Genomic DNA, 23,749 nt, shown 5'->3' on the forward strand with positions numbered 1-23,749 from the left:
TGGCTGAGGGGAGGTGTGGGATACAGGGCAGGCTCCAAGGCTACAAATCTGATGAGAGGCAATCTATAAAAGTTTTTAAAGCAGAGTGATCAATCGAGAGAGCCCCCCACTCCTGTCCCTGAGCTCCAGCTCTGGGTCAGCGGCCTTGAGCCCCCTCCCCCAAAATGGAAGAGTCTGGCCCTCAGGCCACCTAGCCTCTTTCCCCGAGGTGGGGAGCACGGAGTAAGTCCTGGATCCTAGGATTCTCTCCTGTTATCTTTCCACCTGCAGTTGAGCCCTCCTCCCACCAATAACTCACCTCACCCCACTCTACCCAACCCAACCCCCAGGGTGAAACAAGCCCAGGCTTTCCTCCACCTTTCCGTTGCCCTGGTCCCTCACATTGGGTCCCCCACCAGAACTGCCCCTTGTCCTGGGCCCCAATTCACATTAAAGAGTGTTCGTATTCACTCCAGAATAGGTGAGAACCATGCCATCTGCCCCCAGCCCAGCCCCTTTTACACACACACACACACACACACAGCAGTGGGAGGCTCAGGGGCAGCCAAATGGGCAGTGGTGCCAGGGTCCCCTCACACCACAAATTTGTTCTTGGCTAGGGAGTTGCTCTTGGCGGCCGTGTCTGCGTGGGCCTGGTACCCAATGATGGTCTTTGTGGAGAGTCCCAGGCGCTCTTTGTAGACACGCCTGGGAGGTAAGTGGGAGAAGAAAGGAGACAGGCAGTCAGCAGCGGGTCCTGGAGATAACGTGGGACCCTGGGTCCTTTGCTCAGAGCTCCTACCCTGGTTCCAACCACAGTAACTCCTGTTGTATTTGTCTTACCCATGTGGAAACCCAAAATGTGCCTAGTGCAAAGGAGAAGAGGTCTGTTAAGAAACAGTTTGAAATTGAGATGCCACACCCTTTACACAAGTGGTGAAGAAAGAAGGGAGAGACAGCATGCAGAGTTCCAGAGGTCTCCCTTGCAGGCCAAACCACACCCCTTCCACTACTTTCCCCTTCTCTCCTAGAAGAGACCCAGCCCCCACCCTGTGCCAGAGATACCCCTCACCCAATGCGCAGCACGCCCTCCTGGTTCTCTGTCTCCCTCGTCCATATGGCAATCTTGTCCCCCTTGGTTCGGATGTTGATGACGGCCCCACACACCTCCCGGCTGTGCTCCTCAAAGCTCTCCCCGATCAAACACAGCAGCTGGAGCCAAAAAAAAGGAGGAGGATGAGGCTTCCTGGTGGGCACAGAGTCTGCCCCCACCACCCTGAGACCACCGCTACACACCAGCCCAGCCCCTTCCCTTGGGAAGCCTCCCCGCCCAGTCCCCCACTCACCGTCTCCAGCCATAGGTGGTCCAGCTCACTGTGGCGCTGCTGCTTGGCGAGGCTGACCAGCCAGCGGCCACCCCGCCTATTCCTGCTGTCTTCCCACATGGGCTCAATGCCATCCTGGGAGGCAGGCTTGCAGATCAACCACCTCCCTTTGTTCAGAGGAAAGTGAGGGCCTGGCCACCTCCCCAGGTCCTGCTCTAGCCCCTCGGTAGGCCTCCACAGGCCAGGACCTTTCTGCCTTCATCCCTCCTGTACAAGCAGGTTCTACCAGCCATTCAGCCCCCCAGACCCTCCTGTGAGTTCCCATGGGCCCCTAAGCCTCAACATCTGTCACCTCACATAGCCTTGCGTGGGTGTGTGTTTGTCTCCTGTACTGAACCAAGTTCCTTGATATGAGAGTTCAAATGGAGGTGATTAAGAAAGCATCTGGGGAGGGGCTTCCCTGGTGGCGCAGTGGTTGAGAGTCCGCCTGCCGATGCAGGGGACACGGGTTCGTGCCCCGGTCTGGGAAGATCCCACATGCCGCGGAGCAGCTGGGCCCGTGAGCCATGGCTGCTGAGCCTGCGCGTGGGGAGCCTGTGCTCCGCAACAGGAGAGGCCACAACGGTGAGAGGCCCGCGTACCGCAAAAGAAAAAAAAAGAAAAAAAGAAAGCATCTGGGGCGACCCCAGTGTGGCCAAAGGCAGACATTCCAGGCTCAGCTGCTGGAAACAAGTCACCTAAGGAAAATCTTTAAATGCTGATATCAGGGCCCCACTGCACAGCACCTCCAGGGACAGGCCTAGACATTGATGAGTGTCCTGGGGCAATTCTGATGCACCTCCCTAGTTAAGGAGCCAGGCCAGAAACCTAGACTCCTTCCTTGTTCCCCCTTCATCCCCCTCCCCTGTCCTTCAAGGTACAGCTCAGGTCTGACACTCTGTCCATGCTTCTGCCGAGCGGTCCTCTGATCTGAAATTATACTTGACTCTGAGGGAGGCTGTCCTCGGCACCCCACCCCCAAACGCCTGTGAGGGAGGAAGCTGGGAAGAATCAGCCCCCCTGTGCCCTGGGGACAGGGTGGGGGTGGGGAAGCAGGGCTTACCTTGAACAGGGCGTAGTCACAGCCGGAAGAGAGCTTACTGGCCAGCTGGATGTTATTGTACATCCTGGAGAGAGGCCCCCACCCCAGGCTGAAAGTCCAGGCTTTTTAGAGCCTGGTTCCAACTGGCCTCAGAACCCCTCAATCTCTTACCAGACCCCACTGCTTTCCACCCACCTTCCAGCCTCCAAGCCTTTGCTCATACCGGTGCCCCCTGCCAGGAATTCCATCCCCACTTGTCCAGACCTTCAAATCCTACCTTCTCACCCACCTCTAGGGTTTGTGAAGCACCTTTCAGATCTCCTCACTGGATCACCACAGACACTGAGACAGCCTTAAAACTCACTTTGTGGCTGAGACAAGCTCAGAGAGGGGCAGGAACTTGCCCAGGGTCACAAAGCATGGAGCAGCAGAGTCAGGGTCAACTCCTTTTTTCTCCCACTTCCCAGGCTCTCTCCCTGGGTCCCAAGGAGGCTTCGGGGGGGATGTGCCCCAGCCCAATCCCCCCGCCACCTCCTTGCAGAACCCACCAAGCCCCAGTCCTCAGCAGATGCTGCAAGGCCCCAGGGAAGACTGGGAAAGCTGTGTAGAAAGCAGCTCCATGGAGGGGTGGGGTCTACGAAGGATCCCCAGCTCAGAACACTATGGCCCCAGCCTCCTCCATGAGGGACAGACACTCACGCCCAGAAGTCCTCCACGGTGTCAAACTTGATGACCAGATGCAGGTTGTCCTGCCAGGCCCTGCTGCAGTCATTCTTGAAGAACCACAGAGACCACCTAGAGGAGGGCGGGCCAGGAGGAAGCAGAGTGCACCCACCTGCCCGCCCCCAGCAGCAGCTAGGTTGGCAGGGAAGCCCTGTCCCTCCAAGGGCAAACAGGGAGATAGGATTTGGGGCACAGGCCGCCCAAGGTGACTGGAGCCAGTTATCCTGAAGGGCCAGGGGATGAGTGAGGGTCTTTAACCCAGAATCTCAACTGGGTTAAGGCTGGAAGGGCCACTAGAGCCCAAGTCTTAGGCCAGCTCTGGCCGTTCCCAGATGAGGAAGTGATTCCAAGGCCAAGAGTAGGGCCTACCTGTTCAGCAGTGGGTGCAACTCCAGCTTGCTCTCCACGGGGCCCTCGGCCCGGGCCTTCCTCAGAGCCTCCTCACCCACCCACACCCCCGCTGCTGCCTCCTCTTCCTCTTTCTCTTTCTCCTCCTTCTCTTTCTTCCACTTTTGGATTCCACCCTCAGCCTCTTTGGCCTGGCCAAAGAAAGAAGTCAAGGTGGGCGGTGAGCCCCAGCCTTCGCTGCCCAAGGGGGCGGGCGGGTGGACTTACAGAGTGCGCAGTAGCCATGCTACAGCCTGGATTCCACGGGCACCCAGCATCCGAGGGGGTCCCCAGCTGGCGGCCTTTAACCCACCATCGCCCCGCCCCGCTCACCCAGGACAGGGGACTGGGAGGAGCCAGCGTAGGGGTGGGGGAGTGGGGTGTTCAGAGGGGGAAGGGCTTACACTATTACTTCCATCAGCAAGCATTTAGTGAGCACCGGAACCCCGGGGGCTGGGAACACAGCTGTGACGAGGCAGACCTAGCCTCCGCCCACATGGTGCTGGCCATTTGGGGGCTGAGACACGATGGTAAGGGTCAGTATTAGGGGTCTGCCCTTAGTGAAACCGCATCCCGCCAAGGGTGGACGCTGAATTTAAAGCGGACCGTCCCAGACATGGCAGAAGCTGCGACTCTGACATGGGGGAGGGGGGCAGGGCAGGGCCAGGTCCGAGACCTTATACACACATTGTGGTGTCTCCTTTTTGGCTCTGCTGTTATTCACCCCCTCGATTTCACCATCAATGTCATCTGACACAGGCATTTATCTGGTCTCTGGAAGCACCTAAGGGTTTTCTTTCTAATGTGATTATTTAGAAACAAGGAGGATATAAAAAATCCACATTTTTGGTTGCTCTTGAAATTTTAGAGAGGTCTGGCAACACTGAGGCCTCCTTCTCCCAATCTGCTACAGCGGACGCTGCCTTAGGGAAGAGCAAGTAAGGTTCCACACAGGCCTGCCGGCCCACTGCACTCCTGCTTCCTACCTCCTGGGCCATCTGAGTGTTCTCCACCTGGGCATGGATGGCGAGGGCCAGTGCACCTGTCATACAGCCTGGGTTCAAGTCCTCCCTGCCCTGACCTCAGCCAAGTACCTGAACCTCACTGAGTCTCAGTTTCCCTCTCTATAAAATGGGAATGTTAATGATACACAACGCAGAAGCTTAGGTATTAAATGATATAAAACACGTAAAGCCCACAAAACAAGGCCTGGCTCAGTGGTCAATAGCAGTCAGCTGAGGGCTACCCCAGGGTGGAGGAGGGACTGGGGAGGTGAGGGAGGGAGGGAAAGCTCTGGCTGGGGAGACCCTTTCCCTGCCTTCTGAACAGCAGCCTTTTCTTCAGGGCCTGAACGCTCCCCAAACTTCTTAAGGTTTTTCACCCTCCCCTTGTCCACTTTGAGGGTCCCAGCTCTGTAAGGGACCAGTCCCTTCCCCTACCCCACAGCCAGAGAAGCCCATGACCACCTGGAGGCCGACAGTTAATATCTGTTCAACCCACATCCCTAAGCTCCAGGGTGTGCCAGGCCTAGGCCTAGGAGGCAGTGAGGAGCAGAAGATGAGTGTCCCCTGTGCTCTGGTCTATCAGGGGAGCCAGGCATCAGGTAATCTCACAAAGACCTGTGTCATCATAAATGCAGACCTGTGAAGGAGAGGAATTCACAGATGGGAGAAGACAAAATCCATGACCTGCGCTGAGGGCTTTAGAGCAGGGCTTCTCAAGAGCATGGATCAGAATCACCTGCAGGGCTTGTTAAACACGGACCACTGGGCCCTGCCTCCCAATTTCTGATGCCTTAGCACAGGGCTTGGGCCTGAGAATTGGCATTTCTAACAAGTTCCCTGATGATGCTGGTCAGAGACCCCGTTTCAAGAACCACCGACTCAGAGGCAGTTCACAGAAGAGGTGACATTTGAGCAAGCATTAACTAGGTAGGTGGAGGAGGGCATCTCGGGGAGTGGAAGCAGCACGTGCAGAGGCTCTGGGGCAAAGGGCCCGTGAGGTACTGGAGGAAGAGAAGAAAGACCACCACTGTCGCTGATGCCTAAAGGGGGCAAGGGGGGTGAGTCTTGATCTTAGGAGAGTGGAGAGCCATTGGGTGCTTCAAGTGGGTACAGAGGGGCTGGGGAGGTAATCAGATGGGCTTTCTAGCAAGTTCTCTGGCTGCTGTGCAGGAAACAGACCCTGAGCAATTAAGAGCGAGTGGGAGGAGATCTACTTGGATGCTGACGTAGCTGTCCAGGTCACAAATGGGGTGGCAGGGAAGATGAAGAGAACATGTATTTAGAAGGAAGACTCAGTAGTGCTTGGTTGTGGATAGGCTCTGGAGAGGTGGGCATGAAGTCCCAGCTCCCTGTTGCTGCATAACAAACCACCCCAAACAGAGTGGCCTAAAACTACAATAATCATTTATTTTGCTCACAGAACTGCAATTTGGGTAGCACTCGATAGGGATGGCCCATCTCTACTCCAAAGCCCTATCGATTGGAGTGGCTTACAGGCTGGGGCTGGGGCTATCTTCTCACTCACAGTGGGGCGGTCTTTGCTGGCTGACAGATGGAACCTCAACTGGGGTGTCAGCTGGGACAGTTCTATGTAGCGTCTCCATGTGACCACTTGGCTTCCTCACAGCATTGTGGCTGGGTTCTTATAACCAATGTCCCAAGAGATGAGAGGCAGAAGCTGCCAATTTCTTAAGGCCTCAGCCTGAAACCTGGCACAGCTTTATGTCCAGTGTACTCTTTTTGAGTCCCAGGGCCCACATTCAACAACAGGGACACAATCCCACCTCTCAGTGGGAGGAATGTTGAAGAATTTTGGACAGGAGAAGCATTGGAGGAGGGCCAGGCTTGGGGAGAGATCATGAATCCAGATCTGATGGAGAAAAAGGGGTAAAAGGACCCTCTCCAAGTGCCGGACATGGTTTTAGCTGCCTTAGAGTCCTGGCCCAGAGCCTGGCATGGGATGATCCTAGCAGCCACAGCAGCCCTTCCCACCATCTTCCACGTCTTCCAGCGTGGGGCAGCCCCTGGAGTCTGGCGTTGGGTGACTATGAAGAGACCCCAGGAGGAACCCCCCCCCCAGCCCTATGGGGTTCTGGTCCCTACCCCAGGCCCTTCCAAGTCTATCTGTGGAGGACATTTTCACAGTGGGGTTGAACAAGTAGAGGCTCTTGAATCCCAATCCTGCCATTCTGTTCCTAAAATATCTCGAATCTGCCCATTACTCTCCCTCCCTCACCTCAGCAAGCATCGCCATCTCTGGCCTGGGCCACTGCCTTTTCTCTCCTAACACTCTCCTTGCTTCCACTCCTGCCTCCCTACAAAACATCTTCCACGTGGCTCAGAGGGATTATTTAAACAGTCAGTCTGATCACTTAACTCCTCTCTTTAAACCTCTCCAGGATACCCAGGATGTGATCCAAAGTCTAGGTTCTGGGACTGCAAGTTCCTGCACGATCCAGGCTTACAGGGCTGATCCTCCAAGAGGCCAGTCTCATTCCTGCCTCAGGGACTTTGCACTTGACATCTCTCCCCAACTCTTTATATGACTGACTTCTCCCTGTCCTTCAGGGCTTGACTCATTCCACCTTCTCAAAGAGATCTTCCCTGACCACTCTATCTAAAGTAGACCACTCTCCCCCATGTACTTTATTTTATTTTCTTTTTGGGCTGCATTGAGTCTTCATTGCTGCGTGCAGGCTTTCTCTAGTTGTGGCAAGCGGGGGCTACTCTTTGTTGTGGCGCACAGGCTTCTCATTGTGGTGGCTTCTCTTGTTGCGGAGCGTGGGTTCTAGGCGCGCGAGCTTCAGTAGTTGCGGCACATGGGCTCAGTAGTTGCGCACGGGCTTTAGGGCACGCGGGCTTCAGTAGTTGTGACTCGCGGGCTGTAGAGCGCAGGCTTAGTAGTTGTGGCGCATGGGTTTAGTTGCTCCATGGCATGTGGGATCTTCTGGACCAGGGATCGAACCCATGTCCGCTGCACTGGCAGGTGGATTCTTAACCACTGTGCCACCAGGGAAGTCCCCCATATACTCTTTAACTCAGCATCCATTTTATTTCCTTCTTAGCACTTAGCACCACTCACTCATTCATTCATTCATTCAAAAAATACTGACCTAGCAGTTACTTTGTGCCAGGCACTGTTTTAGGCGATGGGGGTTAAAGATGTGAACAAAGCTGATGGTTCCTCCTCTTTGCTTTGGAAGGCCCCAGGACTAAGTGTTGACAGATGTTGATCTGTCAACACTTGCTGTTTCACGGTCTCACCCAGTCTCGGGCATTGAATGTGACGAGTATGGTGCACCTGTGGCCCCAATCTGAAATCCCAAAGAGCACATCCAGCTGCCTGCCCACAGCTCCACCTGGGTATCTAATGTGCATCTGGCTCAGGCTTATTGCATCCAAAGCTGAATTCCTGACTTTCCCCTGTCCCCAGACCTGCTCCTCCCACAATCTTCTCCATCCTTCCACCTGCTCAGCCAAAAATTCTGGACTGGTCCTGACTCCTCTCTTGTAACCCATCTTCAGCTCTACCTTCAAAATATCCAGGATCCAGCTGCTTCTCTCCATCTCCATTGCCACCACCCTAGCCCAAACGGACTGTCACCTTCCCTGTACTATGGTGATGGCATCCAAACCGGTCCCAGCTTCCACCCTGGCCCAAGAACAATCTACTCCCTACACAGCAATCTTTAAAAAGGAAAGTTAGATCACATCACTCCTGAGCTCACACTACAAGGGTCTGTAAGGTCCCACCAGCTCTCAGCCTTCCCTCCCCGCTACTCTCCACCCCTCACTCACTCCACCCACTGGCCGCCTTGCAGGTCTTCAAATGTGCCAGGCCCACGCCTGCCTTAGGACTTTACTCTGGCCGCTCCCTCAATTCCTACCTCAGGCCAGGCTTCCCTGCCCACTGCATTTAACTGGTCAAAACCTCAGCCTCACCCCAGCACCCCCATGCTCTTTCTCTTCTTCGCTTTCCCTCCAAGCACTTATCACCTCCTGACACACCCTATATTTTACTTATTTATTTTACTCATCATCTGCTTTCTGGTACTAGAATATAAGGTCCCCAGGGCCTCTTTTACTCACGACTCTGTTCTCCAGTTCCTGGAGCAGGGCCTGGCTCAGAGCAAGGACCCAGAAATCAGAGTCACGTGGGAGAATTGACCATTAGATTTAGCGAGGTGAATGTCACTGATTTTGACAAAAGGGACACAATCTAAGGCATTTTATTTGGTCACTAGTTCATTTGTTAATTGTCTGCTGCCTCCTTCTAGAATAGTAAGTTCTAGAAGAGCAAGGACTTCATGCATCTTGTTTTCTGCTGAATCTCCAGTACCTAGAACAGTACCTGGAACAGAGTAGGCACTCAGGAAAAACCGACTGAAAAGAATAGAGGCCAATGACCCGTTACATGACTTTCCCTCTCTGGGTGTCAGTTCTTTCATCAGTCAAGTGGGAATGAAAGTGCCTGCTTTAAGGGATTGATTTTAGGGCTTAATGATGTAGTGCCTGGCACACAGGTGTTCACTCAGTATCACCCACCCACCCCCGCTCTGTTCTTAGCACCCCAATCCCGCCTGCCTGTCTTCCTCCCCATCCTGAGACCCGGACAGCAATAATGTTGGTAAATGTTCAATCACACTGTCAGGCACCACACTCAGAGTTATAAAGACACTTCTGGATTTTTGCAGAACCCAGGCAAAGCTAGGATCCCTAGGATTCTCTTAAGAGAGCACCTGCTGCTCCAGCTGGGATTTTCTCCCAAACCCTTCTTCACACTCTCCCAGCCTTTCCTCTCCAGAAGCTTCAATAGCTGTGCTCCTTGGTACACTCTTAAGAAGGGGAGAGAAAAGAGAGGAGTGGAGCGGCCCATTTTCCAGTGTGGAGAGAGAACAGAAACAAAGAGAGGGCCCCGAGAACTCACAGGTTTAGGGCCTGGCCAGAAAGAGACACAGGGGCCTGTGCTCTGCCATCCTATGCCCTATAGGGGGGCTGGCCATGTGACATGGGGTAAAGAATCCATTGTGCTAGGAAGTAGTGGCCCAGTAACCATGCCACCTTCTTCTGGAGACAGCACATATGCAGAGAGAGAAACAAAGATGTAGCAAATGTAGTTGAGGATATTTGGGTATTCATTGTGCTAATATTGCAACTTTTCTGAAGGTTTTGTTCATTGTATTATGTTTGCAACTTTTCTTTATGTTTGAAGTTTTTAAAAATAATAAGTTGGGGGCAAAACTTTGGGAGGGGTGACAGAGCTGCTTGTGGCTCACCAGTAACCATTCTCCCCTTCTCATACTTTGATTCTAGGAAGTCATAAGCCCAGCAAGATGACCAGAGTTTTCCAGCCTCCCTGCAGCTAGGTGTAGCCAATGAGAAGTAGACAGAAATTGTTGGCTTCTGGGAAAACTCCTTAAGAAAGAGACAGAAAACTGGCAGGTACTCTTTTTAGCCTACTTCCCTTCCTCCTGCTTTCTACATAGACATGATGGCTGGAACTGAAGCAGCCACCCTGGGCGTTGAAGGGGCCTTGAAGGTCGAATCCAGGTACTGAGAATGGTAGAACAGGAAGGTAGGATTCTGGGTCCCTGAGGACTGTGAAGTCATCACACCAACTATGGACTGCCTACTGCAGTAGCACGACTTCTTTAAGTGAAAGAATAAACACCTGCTTTGCCGAAGCTTCTGATTAGCAGCCAAATGAACTTCCCACCTGATTCAGATTTCAACCTGTTTTCTGTTCCCTCTACACTCTGGACTTTTCCACCTGCTGGATCATCTGCTGGGAAAGTTCACCACCACTTGTAAGGTCTTTCTCATCTTTCAAAACCCAGCTTGAAAAAAAAAAAAAAAAAAAAACCCAGCTTGAATGTCACTTTCTTCTGGAGGCTTTCCCTAGGTACCTCTTCCCTCGTGGACTCCCAGCACCTCCTATTGCTTCTGTTAAACTCCCCCACAGACTGCTTGCTGACCATTCGAGGATTCTTTACTACTCATTGCTTTGGCTTCCCTGTAACATTTTGTCCTCTAATCCCTTGGTTTCCCTGTCACCGCTCTCTCCAGTTTCTCCTCCTCTCTGTGCTGCTCCTTATCAGGCTTTCCCTGGGCTCTGGAACTCAGGAAGTTTGCAGTAAATCAGGATTCCGTTCTGGTCCCTCCATTCTTTTAACTCTACCTGTTCCCCTGGGCAATTGCATCCTCCAGCCACCACCTCTATGCAGATGACTACAAATCCAATGGTGTACTGGGCTGGCTTGGACCAGCTCCTGAGAACAAAGTTTCAGGAATTTTGTGAGCCAGGTGTTAAGGCCATTATTAAAAATTAAGTTATATAAATTTATGATTATATAAATATGTTCAAAACAAAGATAATAAACACTCAAAACATAACTTCCTAGTTATTTTACTATTATCTATGCTTTTAAGATTATTTTTTATCTATTTTATCTGAATGGTGGAAATGCTCAGAGACATCACAGTGACAGCTTGAAATCAACCACAGCAGGAGAATTTACACCACGGGTATGGGCAAACTCTACAAATCAAGGTGCTTCCCTGCTTAGAAAGCCATGTATTAAAGATTTCCCACTATACCATGGCCCAAATCGATACCTGAAGCCAGCCTGGAGTGACTTCCTGAGCTCTGGGCTCAGATGTCCAACTCTCATCTGGACTCCTCGTCCTGCACATTTGGTGTGCCCCAGACAAACTCACCATCACTCCCCAAAGCTGCCCCACCCCCTCAATGCCTATTTCATTTTGCAGCAGCATCACTCACCCCATTGTCCAAGCCAGAAACCTGGCAATCTTCCTGAACTCATCTCACTCCCTCCTCCCCAACATCTAATAAGTTATGTCCTCAGTGGTGCTCATGTCTCCCCTCCAGTCCTGTTCCAGCCTCACCGAGGCTTCCCTGGTTCAGGCTTCATCATTCCTCCAGTGGATTCTGACCCAGCCTCCTCACTGCTCTTGCTGATTCTAGCAGTGTCCCCCTCCAACCCACCTCCATTTGGGCCCCATAAAATGCAAGTCTCATTTAGGTCTCTTTTGTACTTAAAATCCTTCAGTGACTTCCCAATTCCTAAAATAGGGAGTACAGACACCCTTCGTATGGTCTTCTTTCTCTCTTCCTCCTCTCTCCTCCCTACTGTTTGGTCCTTCCTCATCTGACATTCAGGGGATCTTAGTCAAGAGTTATAAACATCACTTCTGGCTTATTTAAACAGATAAGGAGTTTATTATCCATTAGTGGGAAGCTCAGAAACTCTCCTGGAAAGCCAGAGTCCCCTTGGAGACCATGCAGCCTGGAATGATGGCCAAATCACATTGTCAAGCAGTCCCAGGAAGACTCCCCAGATGCTACAGCTGAGTACAGACAGTACAGCTTGCCCTATTGGTGACTGATGCTTCCAAAAGCAGTGCTGCCCCTGGTCCCTGGCAGGAACTGCCACCACCATCACCACCACCTGTCTTCACCAGAGCACTCTCCTCCTTCCCTGCTTCTTCCTGGCACTAGGTTCAGGTTCCAAGTCTGGGGCTGAGGTCACATTTCCTGGCAGCAAGGAAAGCTGGGAAAGCATCGTCAGCTCCTGGAGTGGGGAGATGGGCTCTGCCTCATAAGGTGCGGGATCCCCCAGACATAAGAAGGAGACAGTTTCAGTGATGAGAGGCCATGCTGTTCCCCATGCCAGCTTTTAAAATTACACAAGTAAAATACTATTCAAGGAAAAGTAATCAAACAGCACAAGAAGGAAGGTAATGAAATGTACAAGCTTCTCTCCCTGAGTTCTCTCAATTCCATTTGCCAGGGGCAACTACTGTTAACAGTGTTTTGGAAGTCCTTGCAGGTGTGTTCTTTGTATATCCAGATGTCTATATTTATATATAAGGTGTCTATATATAACTGTGTGAATGTATGTATTTTCCTTGTATCAAAATTGACTAGCTCCACAAGAAAAGGGAACCCTCCTACACTGTCAGTGGGAATGTAAACTGGTGCAGCCACTCTGGAAAACAGTATGGATCTTCCTCAAAAAACTAAAAATAGAGTTGCCATATGATCCGGCAATTCCATTCCTAGGCATATAGTGGGAGAAAACTATAATTCGAAAAGATACATGCACCCCAATGTTCATAGCAGCACTATTTACAATAGCCAAGACATGGAAACAACCTAAATGTCCATTGACAGATGAATGGACAAAGAAGATGTAGTACATGTATACAGTGGAATATTACTCAGCCATAAAAAAGAATGAAATAGTGCTGTTTGCAGCAACATGGATGGACTAGGAGATTATCATACGAAGTAAAGTCAGAAAGAGAAAGACAAATACCATATGATATCACTCACGTGTGGAATCTAAAATATAACACAAATGAACTTATCTATGAAAAAGAAACAGACTCACAGACATAGAGAACAGACTTGTGGTTGCCAAGGGGGCAGGGGGTGAGGGAGGGATGGATTGGGAGTTTGGGGTTAGCAGATGCAAACTATTATATATAGAATGGATAAACAACAAAGTCCTACTGTATAGCACAGGGAACTATATTCAATATCCTGTGATAAACCATAATGAAAAAGAATATGAAGAAGAATGTGTATATATATATCTATATATATATGTATAACTGAATCACTTTGCTGTGCAATGGAAATTAACACATTGTAAATCAACTATACTTCAATAAAATAATTTTTTTTAATTGCCTAGCTCCACACATTACAGTTTGGCACCTTACTTCTCTCACCTCACACCATGTCTTGTCACACTCCTATATCAGTACACATGGGTCTAGCCCATCCTTTCTAATGGCAGTACAGAGTCACACTGAGTGGATGAATCACAATTAACTAGCCAGTCCTCTACAGAGGGACATTTAGATTATTTTCAGTTTTTTGCTACAATAAACCAGGCTGCAGTGAACATCCTTGCACAAATGTCTTTGTGTGCTTGTATGAGTAGAGATCCAAGGGATGAATTCCCGGAAGAGGAACTGTTGGCTCCAAAGGAGCATGCATTTATGTCTTTGGTAAATGTTTCCAAATCACCTTCCAAAAAGCATGTGACAATTTGCAGCTCTACCGGCAATCTGGGAACATTTTTTTTTCCAGGCCCTGCGTAGTCTGGTTCCTGATTGCCCTCTCACACACCCTGCATTTCCAACGACAGTGCCTTTGCCCATGCTATGTCCACAGCCTAATATTCCCTTCCTCCCTTGTCTGCCAGATGAAATCACACATGGCCCAGCTCTGATGTCACCTCCTCTGTACAGCCTTCCCTGACTCCCTTGAGCTGTCAGAGTCCCCTTCCTCTGGGATACCACAGCTTTTTGGGCATAATTCTGTCATATACCAACTAAGGACCTATGTGTGCCTGGCACTCTATGGCCATTTTGACAATCCAGACCATAACCACACTAAAAAGGATCATGTCCACCTCCTTCTCCCTCCCTCCTGGTTCTTCAGTCTTTTATCTGTTCCCAAGCACAGTCCTGCCTCAGGGCCTTTGCACTTGCAGTTCCCTCCCTATGGATCTTGCTCTCAAGCATCCTGGCCTTGGCGCCTCTCTGGGGTCTCTGCTCCCATTCACCTTCTCACAAAGGCCTCCCCTGACCAGTTGGTCTCAAGTGCCCCTCCTCTAGTAACTCTGGTTCATCTCCATTTCATCATCTTCATGACACTTCTCAGAAGCTGAAATAACCTTGTTTGGTTTAAGTGTTGACGTTTATTTTCTGTCCTGTGACCCATCTCTGCACACGCAGAAACTCACCACTGTAAACTTCGAAGAGCAAGGGACCTTGTTTTCCTTTTCCACTGTCTCCAGCCTCAAACCTGCCTGGCACCTAAGCGCTCAATAATCGTTCATTGAATGAACCATCCGTATTTTACAGAAGAGGAAATTGACATTCAGAAAGGAGAGCTGAGTAGCCCAAGGTCCCACAGTTAATAAAACCACAGCTGAGATCCAAACAGGTCTGAACTCTAAAACCAACTGCACGTCCCTACTCAGCACGCCGCATTTTCTCCCTCACCAGACTAGACTCTTGGGAGCAGGACTTGAGTCTGACGACGCTCCGGGTTCCCCAGCGGCGTGTCCCGGGCCCGCCCCGTGAGGCTAGCGGGCTCCGCGGAGATGTCACCCTCCCCGCCCCCTGTCAGTCAGGCCGAGGGGTGGCGCGGCCGCCAGTGGGGGCGCTGAGCTCAGAGCTGCCGCAGCGCCCCAGCCAGAGCAGAAGCGCGCGAGCGAGCAGGGCGCTAGGAGCGAGAGGTGGCTGGCGACGCACCCAAGGCCAGGGCACTACTGCGCCCCGGCTCAGGACTCACGCCCCGCCTGCTGCAGACCAAACTGAGCGCCTGGCCACGGCCCGATCCCCCATCGGCCCCGAGCCCACCCCAGCCCATCCTAGCCGAGCCCCTGCATCCGCCTGCCGCTGCTGCAGCCGCAGCCGCAACCGCAGCTCCATCCCCAGACCGGAACCCGCATCCAGGTGAGGCGGCCGCGCTCCGGGCACCCGGGCTGAGGAAAGGGCTGGGAATGGAGAGGGAACTGGATGGGATGGGGAAGAGGCTGGAGAATGGAAAGAGGACGCCGATGGGTGCGTGTCAGTGTGCGCCCCGGGATATGTGTCTCTGTTGCTCGGTGTCTGCAACTGCCTGGGTGGCCGTGTGGACGTGCGTCCGCGGCCGTGTGCCCCCTGTGTGTCAGAGTGTCCGTGCGCTTTTGAACGCCTGCATGTCCTGTGTGTGCACGTGAGCGTGTCCATGGAGTATGTTTGTGTGCATGGCCGTGTGACTCTGTCGTGTGTGTACAGACAGACCCCGGGGCTTCGCGCCTTGCCCAGCACTCCGGTTCCGCGGGGCTGCAGGTTGCAGGGCCCCGGATAACCGAGGCGGTGGCCTCTCCTGCGTCCCCGGTTTCAAGGACGCTAGGACTCGCTGCGGCCCTGTGGCCTAGCGCTGGGGAGGGGGTAAGGCGGGAGGGGGTTCCGGACCCGGAAGGGCGCCTTCGGTCTCAGGAGGGAGGGGAGGGGACACCAGCGTCCCTCCGGAAGGGCTGGGATGAGAATGCGGGGCCAGCACATCCGTGCCCGTGTGTTCGCCCTCCTCAGGCCGCCAGGATGGACGTGTTCATGAAGGGCCTGTCCATGGCCAAGGAGGGCGTCGTGGCCGCCGCGGAGAAAACCAAGCAGGGGGTCACCGAGGCCGCGGAGAAGACCAAGGAGGGTGTCCTCTACGTTGGTGGGCGAGGGGCGGGGCTTCCGGGGTGCAGGGGTTTGGTGTCCTTTGGTGCAGGGAGTGGAGCCGAGGTCCTTAGAAGGAGGGAGTGGGGGGTCTGGGCAGGAGAATATGAGTCAGCAGATGGGGCCGGGTCAGCAGGGGTCACTGAAGGCATAGCCAGTGATGGAACCTGGGCCAGTGATGAGACTGACCGGAGGGGGAATGGGGGAAAGATTGGTGAGGGTGGGGTTCAGCTGAAAGTCCAGGGACCAATGCGGGGATCAAAGGAGACAGCCTTCTTTTCCTTATTCTTCCCATTATTAATAGTTACCTGGTGCTGAGCCCTTACTCTCTGCCAAGTACCCTGTGAAATACATCCATAACATCTATTACCTCATTTAATGCTCCCTACCCATCCACAGACCGGGGAAACTGGGGCTTCCCAGAGGTTTAACTATCTTGGTCAAGGTCACAGCTGATAAAACGCGAAGCTGGAGTTTGAGCCAAGCTTTATGGGCTCCAAAATGCCCCCTCCCCTTGCTGTGCTCCCCCCAGTATTGTTGGGGCTCCCTCCTAGCCCTCCTCTCCAGCTACTTCCACCTCTGAATCGCTCTCTGGGTCTCCCTCCTCCCAGCAGTTCCACCACTGGCATCTCTCCTCTGGGTGCACCCTCCTTGCAGCTGACAGCTGTCATCAGGAGAAAGGCCAAGTGGTTAAAATGTCTCACCCTAAGTGGGAAAAAAGAGGGAGCCTGCAGGATCATTTGCATAAAGGGAGGCAAGAAACTGATTGAATTCTGTCTGCTGATTCAGGGCTTAACTTGTGCGGTCCGTAGAATTATCTCCTATTCAGGCTGTAGAGGGCTGGTTAACTTGCCCAGGGTTTTGGCAGACTTGGAGTTGTGATAATTCGAAAAATACTTATTGACCACCTACTATGTGCTGGTAGGTGCCGGCTCGCCTGATAGTGATGCCAAGTATTCCAGTAGTGGGATTTGACATCCAGTGGCTGGGGTGGGGGCCACTTTGGTAGGGTAAACAAAGAGGGTAACATCTGAGCTGAGCCCGAAGAATAAGGAGGTTGGGAAGGGGGTGCAGAAAAGCAGGTGCAAAGGCCCTGGAATGGGCCGAAGGATACTGGATTCGAGAGCAGAGGGCAGAAAGAAGTGGTAGGAAATGAGATCAGAAAGGTGGGCAAGAGCCAGTTCATGAGTGGCCCCTGCAGGCCCGGGCAAAGCATTATTATAATTGCCATGATAGACTGTAAGCCAGGGACCGACAGGATCTGACTTCAGTATGGAAAGTCCCTCAGTCCTCTGGGGACAGAACAAATTGCAGGGAGGCCTGCTGGGTGGTAACATAGTTGCCAGATGAGAGTGGTTGGAGCTAGGGCAGAGGTGATGGAGACTGGGAGAAGGCTTGAGCCCACACCTGCTGGACCCCAGCTCTGGCCTCCCTCTTCCCTCCTCCCTTCTCCCTCAGCCCTTTCACTCCTGTGGACCCCTGGCACCCCTGACACTGTGTCCTTGCTAAAAGACTCGGCCCCTCCCTTTCCCCTTAGATGGGCACCTCCTACTCCTCCCCCTGACCAGGAACTCCTGATGACCCCCGGTTCTTACTCATCAAAGCCTCAGCTCCCTGTAGCCTAGCATTCAACGTGCTTTGTGGCCCTGCCTAAGTTTCCATTGCTTCGAGCACACAGACCCCGTTGATGTGCTCCGCTCAGGCCCTGAAAACACACCTCTCTATGCCTTGCCCACATGGTTCCCTGTGCCTGGAACACCCTCCTCAGCCTCCTTTCTGCATATCCACCTGCTCCCCATTTGTCAAGACCCAGGCAGTGCCCCCTCCCCCATCACGCACCCCCTGGAGGCTGGAAGTCCTCTCCCCACTGCTTGAGGTCCAGGGCACCAACTCTGCTCTTCTCTTTCCTCCATCTGACAGTGAGCCATTGGCCTGGAACCTGAATCAGAGCAGGTGCCAACAAGCATTTGTGGGAGGAATAAATGGATGTGCATGCACAACCCCTGACCCCTGCCAGTCTCTGGGTCTAACTGGACTTAGCCCTGAGAATCCTGTCTTCTTGCACCCTCCTCCTGCCAGCCTCAGCTGGCCCAGACACCCGTTTCTGGCTCCGTCAGTTGTTGTCTGGGTTGCCAAATCCTCAGGATGGGAGACAGCCCACTCCCCTGAGGGCATCCACCCCCCACCACCTCAGGTTAGGATGTCTTGCCTTTCCCAGTCGCTACCCTCCTGGAAAGACCCAGCCAATGCCATGGGTGTCAGTCACCATCTTCACGTCACCCTTATACACCCATTCTGCATCTAAGACTCTCCCAACTTTGGCCAGAAGGAGGGATTTGCACTCTAGTTAGAAGAGGGTCTTTAGAAGAAATGGAGCGAGGAATGTTGGGATGTGAGTGTCCTCGGGTAGGATGTGGGCAGTTATGCATCAGGGGCACCAGGGGCACCTTTCCAAATACAGAGCCTTTTTTCCCCGCCCCCAGTTCCACCCCCCTTCCACCCCCATCTGCTCCCATCCTGGGCAGAGGATTAAATGAACCGGCGCAGGTAGAGTGCTTTCCCAGTGCTGGCGCTCAGGCAACATCCACCAGAGGTGTGGATATCATATCAGGTGGGGGTGGTAGGGGACAGAGAGTGGGGAGAACTGGAAGTCCTGAGGATATAGGCATGGGGGGCACTTGTGGGATTTGGGAGCCCAAGGAGGCAGTGAACGGCCAGGATGCCCACTGCTGACTGGGTCCCTCTGCCCACTCTGTAACCACTGTGCTTGCTGGAGTCTGTTCCCTTGGCTCAGAGCCCTTATGTGTGCTCATTTTTGTCCCCATAGGAAGCAAGACCCGAGAGGGGGTTGTACAAGGAGTGGCCTCAGGTACCGGCCCAGCCCTGCTCAGCCCTGTGTCCTCACCCTGGCCTGGGATCTGGCTGGCCCCCAGAGACTGCGGGGGAGGGGTGGTGGAAGAGGGCACCCCTAAGGCTTCCTGGGGGTGTGCTCCATGGGAAGGCAGGCCCTGGGACACTATGGAGGAGGGTGGCATCTATGCCTGCTTCACCCTGGTCCCCAACCCCCTCCCTGACGCAGTGGCTGAGAAAACCAAGGAGCAGGCATCTCATCTGGGAGGAGCTGTGTTCTCTGGGGCTGGGAATATCGCAGCAGCCACAGGCCTGGTGAAGAAGGAGGAATTTCCCACCGATCTGAAGGTGAGCTATCCTTCCAACACAAACACACAACACACACACACACACACACACACACACGTGCCAGGCACACCCATAAACCTGCCACCAGGCTCCCTGCTCCCCCAGCCAGCCTGGGGCACAAGCCACCTTGCCTCACGTTCTGCAGGGCCCTGCTAGACGCAGCTCAGAATGAGTCTGCATGAAGCTGTGTACGGGCATGGCACTCCCCGTGACTGTGACCCAGATCTGGCTGGATACATGTATCCTGATTGTGAGAGTCATCTGGACTACTTTTGGCCTCATCCACATATGTCACTGATTGTTCACTCATGTCTTTTCAGTCAACAAGTATTCATGCTAGAGAGGGATTGTTCTAGGGGTTATGACAGAATAGGTTCCTACGTTCATGGAGCTGACACTCTAGTGGGAGAAGATATAGTAAAAAGCTAACCAGTAAGCAAGATGGTTTCAGACAGGGGTATGTGCTATGAAGAAAAGACAAGGGTGAGGAGATAGACAGTCAAGGGGTGAGGGGGCTACTTTAAGTTGGGAAGGCTTCTCTGAGGAGGTGACCTTAGAGCTGACACCCAAGGGATGAGGCAAGCCATGTGGAAAGTATATTTCAGGCAGTAAGAAGAACACGTGCAAAGGCCCTGAGGCAGGCATGAGCAGAAGTGGGCCATGGGGAGGGGTGAACTGTGTGTCACACATTTGTGCAGACATGTTACCCCAGGCAAGTGGTGGCGGCTACCCACGTGTGCAGGAAGTCAGATACCTCATTAGGACATGCTGTAGGGTGAGAGCTGTGAGCTCTGGAGCGCCACAGAGCTGGATCTGAATCCTAACTCCACTACTTCCTGTGTGACCCTGAGCAGGTCCCATCATGTCTCTGAGCCTGATTCTTTGCCTCTAAGAGGGGAGATGAGCACAAGAGGACTTTTAGGTAGATTAGAGATAATGTAGCTCAGAGGTTCTCAAAAACTTAAGTGTGCATTAGATCACCAGGAGGCCAGGTTAAAATACAGACTGTTGGTCCCACCCCTAGAATTTCTGATTCAGCAGGTCTGTGGGGCTCGAGAATTTGCATGTTTAACAAGTACCTGGGTGATATTGATGCTGCAGGTCCAGGGATCACACTTTGAGAACTACTGATGTAAAAACCCTGGATGGCATAGTGAGTGCTCAGTAAGAGATGATGGCCCCACGATCACATGGTCAGCCTGTGTGCACCCCCAAGGTCTTGTGTCACCATAGGTGTGCTAGGACAGTGCACTCTGTGGGTCTATATGATGTCTGTAGAGACACGCCTCCCATGGGGTGCTCTGTGTTGTCCACGTGTAAGTGCAGACTCCACCTCTGTGGGGGTGGGGCTTTCTTCAGCGTGATCAGGAGATCAGAGTGCATTCAGCATGAGGGTATCCATGCTGAGGAGATCCCACAGCACCCTCCACTCCAGACATTTTGCACAGTTGGTTCCTTCCCCTGTCTGAAAGCTGGGACTTGACTCAAGCTCTGGTTCAAGTCCTGTCTCTGCACTTTATCAGCTGTGTGACTTCCCATTTCTTATCCTTATGTTTCCAGTGATTGCTCCCATTCACTGATCTCTTGTGTGGGTAGGCACTGTTCTAGATATTGTATGTGGAGTCACTCATTGAATCTTCACAACATCCCTGTAAAGAAGGCATCACAATTAGCCCATTTTACAGATGAAGGAACTGAGGCTCAGAGAGGTAAAATGACTTGCCCAAGATCACAAATCCTGACTGCCCCCCTGAGAAGGTGGTTGGGAGGATAAGCTCAGGTTCATGTCACTGTAGTCCCTTGGTGCCAACATAGGGCCAGGCCCAGCGCTGAGAGCTGGGATGCAGAGAAGGCAGGTCTGGGCCTGAGCTCTCAGCTCAAGGCTTGGTGGGGGCCTTGCACAGAACCATTTCTCTCAGGCTGCCTTCCTCTTACCAGCACTTGTTGACACTTCAATCCTCCTCTCTCAAGGGAGCTCAAGATCATAGACTTACAATCCAAAGCCAGGCCTTTGGGGCCACTGGCCCATGGAGAGCCCATGCAAGCTGGGGGCGCAAGTTTCTGTCTCTACCTCCCAGTCTGCTCACATACGTTATCATAGAAGCCTCCCCATATGCATACAAAGCAGAGACACCATCCCATTTCCCACCCGAGGCAGCTGAGATCAGAGGTAAAATGACTTACCTAATGCCAAAGAGGTAGTGAATGGCCAGGCTAGGATGGTTTTTAAGTGAACTTTTTATTGAAGTACAGCATTCATGCAGAAAGCACGCAGCTCCATGAAATTTTCACAAATTCAACTCTCCCCAAGTAACCAGCACCCAGATCAAGACACAGAACATCAGCCCCTTGGAAGCCTCCCTTACACCTCCTCCCAGTCCCTACTCCCGGGGCCAAGAGTAGGGTGAGAGAAGTGAGGTATCTGGGGCACAAAATTTAAGGGAGGATGCTTATTCCAGGGTCTCCTTTGTACCCCAGGCACCTGACTCTCCTCACCTTTGTCCTGGCCCTGTCTCCCCCCACACAGCTAATTGCTTCCTGACTTCTATCACCACAAATAAGTTGGGTGTTTTTCAGCTTCACAGAAATGTTATCCTAGAGCACACGCTCTTCTGTACCTGGCTTCTTTCATTCATCAGTAAGTGTGAGAGTCAACTATGCTGTGGTGTGCACTGTGGTTCCCCATCCTTGAGGTGAAGTAACCACTGTGTGATAGGATGACAGAGCACACATCCATTCTACCGTTGTTGGACATTTGTTTCCCAATAATGTGCAGAGCTAGGATTCTTAATAGTCTGTTTCTTTCCTGGGTTCTGGTCATAGCTGGGTGACTTTGGGCAAACTAACACTTCCCCCCTCCTGGGCCTTGATGGACCCACCTGTAACTGGGGAGTGAGCCAGGCCAGGAGTGTAAACTCATGTGCCCACAGGGCCCATGACAGGTAATGTGAAGGAGCTGAAGCTGCCTGGATGGAGCCGGAGCAACTGGAGTGTAGAGGTGCCAGCCCTCCAGGGTCCCAAGATTCTCACCTCTGTCCAGTAGGGAGGGACAGTGGTTACATGTGGAAGTGGGGGAGGTGGGGTGCCCCTTGCCTACAGGTTCCCCCACACGTGGCCTTGTGCAGCCGTGCCTGGACCTCAGGTTACTGTGAGTGCCCACGTGTGCAGTCAGCTCAGTCCCATGTTTGTGCACATACATGTGCTCGCCCACAGGGGACTGACCATGTGTCTGGCAGCCCCCTATTTGCGTGCCTGCTGGTCTGCACCGGTCTGGACAGCAGATGCAGTGGGGAGGGGAGAGTCTTAGCTCACACATCCAAGCAACACCATGAGCTGTCGCTTCCAGCTTATCTTAAAATAGCAACAGCTGAAGAAACCAGGCCACACAGGGCCCTGGGGGAGGGATGGGTGGAAAGTGGCAGGGGAATGGCTCAGAGCCCCTGCTCAGCCCTGTCCCTGAGCCTCCATCTCCCTCCAGGGTTATCTCTGGGGACCTGATACGCACCCCCTCACAGAGCTGACACAAAGAGGGTAGGGATAAATGGGTGACTGAGTGTGCCATCTATCTCCCCATCCCACCCAGTCCATATGATGGGAGCACAGGAGGCTGCCACGTGCTGGGGAGAGGGGTATGGAGAGCCCTCTCCCCCTCGCCACCCCCAGCTTCAAGCCATAATTGGAGGAATTTCACTCCTCCATCCCACTTCCAAGGCACTCCAAATAAACAATTTAATTAAAAATTCTGGTTGCATTGCCAAAAAAACCTAGCCTTCCCCCAACAACCAAAAGCTTCCCAAGGTAGGAATTTGAGGGGCATCACCAGCTGGTCTCATGGGCACTGTCTCTTCTCTGCCTGCAGCCAGAGGAAGTGGCCCAGGAAGCTGCAGAGGAGCCGCTGATTGAGCCCCTGATGGAGCCAGAAGGGGAGAGTTATGAGGAACCGCCCCAGGTGAGGGGTGTCAAGGCTGGGTGGGGCTTTGGGCATCCCCAGCTGGGGTGGGAGGTTCCTGGCAGGATAAGGTTAGGCCTGGGAGCTTCAAGCCCCCCTTTTCTAGAACCCAGACACCAGAGGTGGCAACAGGGAGGGAGGACAGATGGGGCCTAGCACTGGGCGCCAGGCACCCCTGCCCAGAACATCCCAGATGTCCCCAACTTCCAGGTTTCTCTTCTGCCCAGGGAGAGGGACATGCACTATTCCTCCTTGAGGGGTAGGGGTCTCTGGGCCGGGCCTGGCCACTTGGTCTCCAACCCCTTCCTCTTTTGCTCTTCTCCACTCCACCCCCATCCCTCTGATGCAGGAGGAGTATCGGGAGTATGAGCCAGAGGCGTAAGGGCCCAGGACGGCCCCCCATCAGCAGCACAATCCCTTCCCTGTCCTGTGCCCCGCCTCCCAGAGCCAGGGTTGTCCTTCTACCCCTTCCCCTTAAAACACGAGATCTTCCTTCGCTCCGAGGCGCCCCCTCGGAGCCTGTGTTAGAGTCTGTCTGTCTCACCTGCCCGCGACCAACCCTGGGGCGTGGACAGGGCCGGGGCTGCGGCCACGGCTGGTAGCCTCGCCCCACCTATGTTGCCCCCTCCCCACCCCATCCCATCCCATCCAGTGTCTGCGCGGATGTAGCATGTTCGATGTGTTTTTAAACGAGTCGGAAAGCAGCGGCTCCTCGCCACCCCCGATAGAGGCTCTCTGAGGGGCTCCGGGCAGCCCCAGAACCCCCCCACACCCGCATTCCCACATCGACCCCAAGAACCTTTTTTTTTTAACCAAAACCAGGAGCCAGGCTGTGCCACGCCCCTCCCCCAGC

At 53.1% G+C, this 23,749-nt stretch overlaps 2 protein-coding genes across 4 annotated transcripts; one reads left to right on the top strand and one right to left on the bottom strand.

The window, feature by feature from the left end:
- Positions 1–572: 572 nt before the first annotated feature.
- EIF4E1B (eukaryotic translation initiation factor 4E family member 1B) lies at positions 573–4,544 on the bottom strand (the record flags this gene model as incomplete). The annotated part of the gene is made up of 7 exons (XM_082834999.1): positions 573–687; positions 1,052–1,191; positions 1,326–1,439; positions 2,407–2,470; positions 3,085–3,180; positions 3,478–3,647; positions 4,482–4,544. The coding sequence occupies 7 exons, from the start codon at positions 4,542–4,544 to the stop codon at positions 573–575; spliced, it is 762 nt and encodes a 253-aa protein (XP_082691125.1).
- An 11,082-nt stretch (positions 4,545–15,626) lies between these two features.
- On the top strand, positions 15,627–23,278 carry SNCB (synuclein beta; the record flags this gene model as incomplete). Of its 3 annotated transcripts, XM_082837517.1 has the most annotated exons (5): positions 15,627–15,747; positions 18,577–18,618; positions 18,829–18,947; positions 22,807–22,896; positions 23,246–23,278. In XM_082837517.1, 5 exons carry the CDS (start codon positions 15,627–15,629, stop codon positions 23,276–23,278), a joined length of 405 nt encoding a protein of 134 aa, XP_082693643.1. The 3 variants fall into 3 exon arrangements, with proteins under 3 accessions (XP_082693643.1, XP_082693645.1, XP_082693644.1); XM_082837519.1 differs by lacking the exon at positions 22,807–22,896; XM_082837518.1 differs by lacking the exon at positions 18,577–18,618.
- Between the last annotated feature and the right edge of the window lie 471 nt (positions 23,279–23,749).

This window comes from Leucopleurus acutus, assembly GCF_964270905.1.
Source record: "Leucopleurus acutus genome assembly, chromosome: 3".
Classification (NCBI taxonomy): Eukaryota; Metazoa; Chordata; class Mammalia; order Artiodactyla; family Delphinidae; genus Leucopleurus; species Leucopleurus acutus.